At 46.6% G+C, this 8586-nt stretch overlaps 1 protein-coding gene and 1 long non-coding RNA gene across 7 annotated transcripts; both read right to left on the reverse strand.

The window, feature by feature from the left end:
- Positions 1-1454: 1454 nt before the first annotated feature.
- Positions 1455-4829, reverse strand: LOC119268938. 6 transcript variants are annotated; one of them, XR_005133372.1, is made up of 5 exons: positions 4103-4824; positions 3853-3950; positions 2891-2985; positions 2264-2734; positions 1455-1785 (listed from the first exon to the last, which is right to left on the reverse strand). It is a non-coding gene; the product is annotated as an uncharacterized LOC119268938 (long non-coding RNA). The 6 variants fall into 6 exon arrangements; XR_005133366.1 differs by having other exon boundaries at positions 2891-3950; positions 4103-4829; XR_005133367.1 differs by having other exon boundaries at positions 3853-4823.
- A 1616-nt stretch (positions 4830-6445) lies between these two features.
- On the reverse strand, positions 6446-8327 carry LOC119282332. Its single transcript, XM_037562617.1, has 3 exons — positions 7387-8327; positions 7135-7263; positions 6446-6826 (listed from the first exon to the last, which is right to left on the reverse strand). Exons 1-3 carry the CDS (start codon positions 8287-8289, stop codon positions 6710-6712), a joined length of 1149 nt encoding a protein of 382 aa, XP_037418514.1. The 5' UTR covers positions 8290-8327; the 3' UTR covers positions 6446-6709.
- Between the last annotated feature and the right edge of the window lie 259 nt (positions 8328-8586).

An 8586-nucleotide genomic window follows, 5' to 3' on the forward strand; every position in this document is an offset into this window, starting at 1 on the left:
GGTGCAACAAACCCAAATTGCAAGTACCGTGCCTTGAACCTGGGTGGGTGGGAAGGCATCAACCCCTTCCTACCACTAGGCTATGCCTTAGTCTGTGACTTCCGAGGTCTTGAGGTGTTACACCATCAACACCCTTGTTAGAACTGTTGGGGACACAATGAAGTTCTATTTGTGTTGCAAACACTACCACTCTTACAGGGTTCACTTGCCTCACCGGATTGATAACTTTGTTTCCTAATGAATACCGAGGGAGAACTTCCTACGTGCTACAAACTTCTGCGCTTGGGAGCCTAACCCTGTACTTGATACACAGTCGGCAAGATAAGGGCATCGGAGGGTGACGGCATGGCCATTGGCCTAGGGCACAACATCTCCCGCCATCCTACTGCACCACTCCTGCAGTGAGCGGCGGCTTCGCCCAGCGTGGCATGACCGTAATCTCCCGACACGGATCCCTGCGTCGTGGCTCCCAACTACTTGTCCTTCCTCTGGTAGCCCACGACATGCACACGATGTTAGCCATCTCTGTCCAGTACGACGACACGACCTAACCATCCCCAGCCAGCCACGCCTCTCCCATGCGTGACCGTCAACACTGGCACGTGGTGAGGCCATGCCTTCTAGTGCGGCGTCCAGAAGGAGAGGCGACACATGACCTGGCTACCTCTCGACAACGGTAGCCGACACGGTGCTTCGAGCGATCTCTCCCTCTAGACACGGGGATCGGTGACTGATGTTTGGGGTAGGAGCTCGGGCTCGGGAATGAGATATAAAGAGGGGGGAGGGAAAGGTGGCTACCCTACTAGCTCAATTGGCACGCCCTGCTGATGTGGCGGTGCCCAGTCAGCAGTCAACGCGATCAAAACCGCCCCAGCGAGTCAAAACCAGTCAGGGTTGACTCATGAACCGGGTGCTTATTCAAGGTGTGGGTCGGCCTGTTTTGAAGTTTAAAATTGGTTCTCATATCGAGTGGTTAGTTATTATTATTATTACTAGCAAAAATGTCCGTGCATTGCAACGGAAGAAAAAATATACTAAAAGAACACGACATGCAAGGCACAATAATTAGGCTTGAAGGCATACATATTCTTATGTCAAACATGTACCAAATCCTCATGCACATCAGACAACATTGTTGACTTATTTTTTGCCATTAAATCATATTTCTTCTTCTTCTTTCATCGTCACAGCTCACGAATTGCACAGTTTACTTGGTCGACGGTAAAATTAATTGAAATCTCCATATTTTTGCTGGCCCTTGATCGATAATATGGTCAATTGCAGGAAGCAATGTCTCCGTGGCCAACAGATCGTCTGCCCCTTTCTCTTGTTCTGATGCAGATGGTGGGACATAGCTATCAGGTAAGGGTATTCACAAAAAAAACTATCCGAAAAGGGTGAAGGGGAGGGTCAGAAGGCAGCTGCTAAGAAATATGTCAGATGTTTGAGGATGTAAAAAAAAGTTAGATGTTTGAGGGTTAATAGCAAATGGTTGATAAGGCAGTTTGATGAACAGACTTCTAGTACAATACATCAGCAGAACTTGAGAAAAATTGTTACTCCCGTTCTTGGGACTAAGGAGTGGTCAGTACATCTGATGTGCCCCATAAGTTCTTCTATCTAAAGTAGGAATGTTGCTATAAAAAAAAGTACACCACCCCTGTTGCAACATGCAAAGACACATGAGGATGTGATCAACTCATCTCAACTCCTTCAACTCCTCCAAATATGTTGTTGCCTTATGTGACATTGATTCAGGAGCTGTCCCATCAAACTATGTTCCCTCTGTAAAAAACACAAACAGAAATTCCAGTTATGCTAGTACTTCTGTTTTGCAAATTGCAGTAAATAAAAAAGTGTAAAATAAATAGAAACAACAGAAATTGTGAAGCACAACAACAGCAAGCCACCAATTTCCCGCAAGTGATCTTGCATGACCAATGCGAACTATCCTTATTACAGATTATTAGAATGTCGAGGTAAGGAGTAATTTAACCACCAAACTGTACTACAGTACTAAGTTTTATTTTGTTCCAAACAGTGTGTCAATTCACATGGACTCAAGCTTAATGTGGTAACTTCCAATCGACAAACAAAACAGATATCTTTGAGCAGTTAAGTAAGCATATAAATTCCAATATCATACAAAGAGAAGTAAATATAAGAAAACCTGTCAGCAAAAAAACCATGGAACTATATTCACATTCATGCTTGAATCTTTAATCTCAGAAAACCGTAAAATTGCCTACATGTAATTTTGTACCTGCAGACCCATAATTTTCCAGAATTTGACCAACACCTACATCTCAAATCTTGTTTGCATTCCTAATGAACGTCTGCCACACACTGAGTAGTGCTCACATCACTTGGCAGACCATCCTGTTGGGTAGCAGGATTTCTGACATTAGTAGGTTTTGGAGAATATCATTGCCATTTAATCAAGGCTAGAAGTTGAAGCTTGACTGAAGAACATAGCAGAAATGAACTTGACTAAGTAAATAGATCAACAACTCGTTTGCTGGTAAGTACCCAGATTTTGATATTGACAAAATCTAAACCCCAAGACCAGTGATACTGACAGCAGAGCAAGAATCCTTTAGGGAGAAAGGTAAATTGGCTATTTGAAACGCCATGCGGATATGATGTTTCCTGTTCCCAAGCTCCAGCATCACCAGATCCACGCATCCCCGAACAGAATGCCGCTACTGGCTGTCCCGCCTTGCGGCCTCCCCTCCTGAACAACATAAAGTCAAATAAAGTAACTCAATCACTGAAAGTTCTTTCTCATACATGAGTATCAAAGGTGTCATGAATGAAGTTGTTGAGAATGATAACAATGTACTACTCAATCATAACTGCTTCGGTATAAGGAGATTGAAGAGTATCTAACCGGTTACCAAACAGTGATGATGTAGTGGATCATCGGAAGTGGGCCGAGCGGCCGAAATGCAAAGAGAATCATCCATTCAGGAGATGTAAGAACACCTGTAGAAAGAAACTTACTGGAATATCTAAAGAGCGCTCACACATCATGTTTTGAAGGATATTAGAAATCTATTAGAATTCAGAGATTCTAAAGTTGTAATTTGCTTATGATATTTGCCCTGATTATCTACCGCTATAACCATGCTGATACAGGTAGTGGACATTACTGCTGATGTCGAGTGGAAACTTACTGGAAGTGGTCCCTGGAACATTGAAATGGAACTTACTATACCCCATGCCATACCGAAGTAAGAAACTCAACTCAATGAATAGAATTAGTTGAATATACGTCTAGCCTTTGGTTACGGATAAGTTTATGGATTAAAGAGGAGCTGGGCTTAGAGATAAGTGCACTACAGCTAGCTGGCTGCACTATTAAGGTTAAAAATATATATGTTATTCTTTGGAAAGGCAAGATGGTTGCACTATTCTTAAACTTCAGAGAACAAAGCTTGTATGTTGTTCGTTGGAAAGGCAGGATGGCTGGATGGTAATTACGTCATTAAAAGATTCGCTCATGAAGGCGCTATTCACACTGGCGACCATGTGGCAAATCAGAATATTCAGAGCAACTGAATCTCTTTCGGATGTACAGCAAGCAATCAGGTAGTACAATCCACCCTCTTCTCCTTAGTCTTTCAATTGTACCATAGAGTTAAACCTAAATCCTAGTTGATCTCTCTCTATATATATATATATATATATATATATATATATATATATATGTATGTATATCTGTCGCACAAACTTGCAGTGAATCTGCAACTGGATAGTTACTGGACCTAGATTTTAAGTGGTATTTACCTGGTAAGCATCCCTTCCAAGTACCGTATACATAATATATATTACCGAAATTCTGTTTGATACCTAGATTTGCAAGCCATCTTGTAAGATCTTCGGTTCAATTGCTTCTTGTTAACTGCACTAATTTGTGAGCTTTCTCTCCAGGGCATGGCTATCGAATCCTATATGAAGATGTACAGTCAAAAAATGCAGCAATTGAGTCTTTGCTAGCTAACTACAAAAACTAAGATTCCAGTGGATAGTATGAGGAAGATGCAGAAGAAAGAGACAGGGAGAGGTTCCATTGGGTTGTCGGCCTTTTTTAGATCGATACCTGCGGAGGTCATGGCCTCGGAGGAGCTTTGTCCGGGCTTATAGGGCGCAGATGCGGGCGCCATCTCCGCCGCACACAGCCAGGCTCTCCACCTGTGCTCCAGATTGGAAGGATGGATATGGAGAGGCGACCCTCTGCCACGGCCTGAAACCTGAACCGGAGGAGGAGGAGCGCAGGATCGAGAGGGAGAGGCAGCCCATAGCCACTGTGGGAAACCAGAAGTGATGAAGGAGCCTGTCGAAAGATGATGACCTCGGCTTGGCAATCCCGTCGATCTCGGGGACATGGGACTCCGAAGGCGGGTGGCGAGCCCTCCATAGCAACGACGGCGGCCACCTCCAGCATCGCGAGATCCAGGGCGACTTGGGAAGGGAGCGGAGCAGCATGCCGGATCCGACGTGCGCTGATTCTGACGCTACCCCGCCTCCCGCGCGTCCTCCACCTCCCGGTCGTTGCCCGTGGTGGCGAGGAGCGTGCTGAGCAGCCCGTCGCGGTCGGTGGCGCGGGCCCGGAGCAGGCTGGCCTGGGCCTCGGCGTCGGCGAACCGCGCGCGGAGGACTCGGGCGGCGCGAGGAAGAGGGCACGACAGAGAGGAGGCAGTCTGCGGTGCGGGGAGGACGGCACGGCGGTGGATGGCGTGGTTGAGGACGCCGGTCGGCGGCGGATCCAGATGGGGTGGAGGCGTGGTCGCTCGTATTTTCTGGCAGAAATACGAAACATTTTTTAACCTTACTAGAACAATGCCCGTCCGTTGCAACGGGATATAAGTATTCTAGAACGTTAGGGTATGATTTACCTGTCAATAATAATGCGATTATGTAAATAAATACTCATCAAATTCTGCTCATGAATTATCTTATATTTTAATTAGAAGTTTGGTAAGTAAATTAAAGTGGAATTGGTTAAGGTAAGTAAATTAAGATGATTGATTATCATACACATGTAAGTTTGGACGAAAGGATGGTGGGAAGAAAGGTGAAATGGGAACCTTCCGTTCTTTTTAAGTAGTAGAGATTTACTGGACTGCTGGTTAATTTCTCAAAAACACGACTTTTTTGCAAAAAAACACGACGCACGACCACAAACAATAACTGGTTTATTAGTACTAGCAAAAAAACCCATGCGTTGCAACGGGAAAGAAAATAACACACGTTCTTAACCCAATAACCATGACTCAAGACCTTAATAGGTCCGCGTCTTTTAGTTTCACATGGCATCACATTTGTATTTCCTCTATACTCACACACTCGTTCGAAAAAAAGCCCGTGCATTGCAACGGGAAAGAAAATAACACACACTCTTAACCAATAACCATGACTCAAGACATTAATAGACCCACGTCTTTTAGTTTCACATGACATCACATTTGTGTTGCCGACAGTGACCTCTGTGCTCACACAATGAAAACACGTTTGAATGTGGTTAGTCTTAATGTCTTTCTCTTTTGCGCGCGCGTACATGCGCATACTCGCTTGGAATAAGATAAAAAGTATGTTGTTTTTTTCCCGCGAGGTTTTTCATAGTTGTGTATGCATGGTTCTCGATGTTTTTTTTTCTCTCACTCTGGTTTTAATAGATGTTTATTTGCAATTTGAATTACCGACGGTACAAAAAAAACAGACCGTACACTATATATTAAGTTTGCACCAAAAATTATATTTTAGAAATACTTAACAGCTAAAAATAACTTCATATTTAGATTCTACATATTTTTCCAATCAAGTTTCATATATAACATGTTAAAATTTAAGTTACGGTTTAAAAGATATGAATAATCTTATTTTACATAAACTGTAGATTGATTAACCGAAATGTCAAAGGGTTTTCTGTTAAAACTAAAAAAACATTTTGGCTGACTTGAATATGGACGGCGGGTTGATTGTCTAAAACGTCAGGGGCTTTTCTAAGAAAATGAGAAAAAACGGTTCGGTTATAACTTAAACATGTACTGCGGGTTGATTTACAGAAAACTAAGGGGTTTATTTGTAAAATGGCGTGACGGACGACCAAAAACAATCCGTGCTTTATTAGTATATATATATATATATATATATATATATATATATATATATATATATATATATATATATATATGTAAGAGGTAAGATAAGATAGGTAATATAGATAAAGAGGTAAAGATAAAGATTTTTGCAATCTCGGCTAGACATACAAACAAATACATGAGTTACAAACATTTTTCATCTACTAACCAATTACAAACTTACTCCCCCTTGATTTTCAAAAAGGGTGGGCTATCTCCCCACCTATTAACCAATCAAATTAATTCTTTTTGTAAAACCCTGTAACTCATTTATTGAGCTAGAAACAAAAAAGAAAATGGCGGAGATCACCATCACATCAACTAAAGGAACGGCGTACATTTACCCGGAACACAAGCGTCTTTGACGCTTTAGCACTTTGCAGTTCAAATCAAGAAGAAAACAGCTGGGAAACTACAGAGAGAGCCGTCCATTCGCTACAGCTTTCATAACACACACACAGTTCCGAGCACAATGCAGTTATCGGTGTCCTGAATTCAGGCCAGACTGATGAAGCAACCCATTGACGAAGTAACTGCCGGTGGCGACGGACGGGGTAACGAGCTCGTCAGTGGCGGTGGTCGAAGCAGAACTCCTTCCGGGCACCGCACGAGCAGGTCACGCACACCACCACCTCGGCGCCTGGGCACGCCGCCGCTCCATGGCCATCTCCGCCCTCGCTCTCCTGTACGATTGTAGATTTCGTTAAGGCAAACCACCAAGATGACAGAAAGAGGCCGCGGCAACGAGCGGTGTTAACCATTAAACTGACGGATGCATCGGTGGAACTGAACAAAATGATCGCGATTTGTTTGTTGCATTCTCGAGTGATTTCCTACCGCTGAACAAAATGAAACTGCTCATTTTTCTGACTACCCAAGGATCGCCGAACAAAACGATCATGGTGATATGAAGATATGCGAACTTCGAATGATTCAGGCGATCGGATTAACAGAGAGAACATGGACAACCAGGAAAGAGGAAATGGCTTACCCGCTTGCTCGCCTTCTCCAGCGGCCTTGTTGGCGATGCGTCGAACGTGCAGATCGTTCCCGCCGGTGACTGATACGGCGATGAGGAGCAGGATGCGCCGCTGGCGGCGAGGATGTCCTTGTTGGCTTCCTGCAGCGACCGAAGCCAGAGAAATCAGAGACGCGAATCGCAGTTACCAGTAACAGGCGAAGAAATCCAAAACTCAACCGCAGAGGCGGAAGATCGAGCAGGGAGGGGGAAGCGTCGCGATACCTGATTGATCGCCTTCGCCGGCGAATTGACGAACGCGCAGCACGGCCTGGTCGACGACACGGACAGGGCGGCGCGACGGGTAGGGTCGCCGATGGCCAGCGCTTCCGTCTTGGCGACCTTCTTCAGCGGCACGGTGACCTGCAGCTGCTCTTCCAACTGCCGCTTGTTCCCGCGGCGCCGTGACCAGAGGGTGCTCCCCTCGGGCTTCCGCTCCGGAGATGCCGACGTCCGGGAGGCCGTGAGGACGAGTGGCGGCGAGAAGACGAGATCGCCACCGCCGCTGATCCGGGGACCCGCGGGAGACAATACCTTGTCTGCCGCAGACGTTGAAGAATCTTTCCGCCCGAGCGCCGTGTTCGGAGAAGCCAGGAACACCGGTTCCCCGCCGTCGTTGCCGTTGGATCCCGTGCGCGTCGGCGTCGGGGGAGCCAAGGACGCGATGGCGCCGGTTCCGTTGGAGCCCCCGTGGCCGGGAGATAACGACGGCCGAGAAGAAAAGACCCCAAAACCGCTGCTGGCGGTGGAACCCATGGGTGTCAGCGACCGCTCCGGCGAAGTCAAGAACGCGAAGGCGCCGCTGCGGTTGGAGCCCTTGGGCGATGGCTGCTCCGGCAAAGCGCAGAACGCGAAGCTTCCGTTGCTTCCGCTGGAAGGCGACAGCGCCGACGAGAAAACGCTGACGGTGCGGGCGCCGCTGGGTGGCGGGGAAGGCGCGGGCGCGGAGGAGAAGGGGGGCAGGTCGACCAAAATCTTCTTGCGCGGGGAGAAGGCGGGGAAGAGGCAGCGGCGCTTGCGGCCGGCGGCGCAGGTGTCGGAGAAGGCGATCGGCGACTGGTCGCCCTCAATGCGGAGCTCGGCGAGGTGGTGCTGCCGCTGCGGGGTGTGGAAGAAAGCGCGGGCCATCTCCGTGGCTGCGGTGCGCGGCTTTCTTGGGTTCTTGTTCTATGGCAGAAGGCAGTTATTAGGTGGTGAACACCAGACGTCGGGCTTTTTACATGCTTTTATAGTAAGAATGTAAGATAAGAAAAAAAAAAGACAAGATTTGGCCTTTTCTCGAATACGGCGGCGCTGCTATACACACGACAACCCAGCAGCCGACTCATGGACGATCCCATGTGGCAGCTCCAACCGCGTTCGTGCATGCAGGAGGCGATTGGTTTTGTTTTTTTAGCTGATGCGTAGAGAAGGCATCGTTCGCAG

This window comes from Triticum dicoccoides, chromosome 1A (genome assembly GCF_002162155.2).
Source record: "Triticum dicoccoides isolate Atlit2015 ecotype Zavitan chromosome 1A, WEW_v2.0, whole genome shotgun sequence".
NCBI lineage: Eukaryota > Viridiplantae > Streptophyta > Magnoliopsida > Poales > Poaceae > Triticum > Triticum dicoccoides.

Bases quoted from the DNA above. Each gene is read 5' to 3' on its own strand.
- LOC119282332 (XM_037562617.1), bottom strand. From the start codon at position 8,289: ATGGCCCGCGCTTTCTTCCACACCCCGCAGCGGCAGCACCACCTCGCC. The intron at 7,264-7,386 runs GTATCGCGACGC...CGGTCGCTGCAG, and splicing joins CGGCGAAGGCGATCAATCAG to GAAGCCAACAAGGACATCCT. The intron at 6,827-7,134 runs GTAAGCCATTTC...ACAATCGTACAG, and splicing joins TGGAGAAGGCGAGCAAGCGG to GAGAGCGAGGGCGGAGATGG.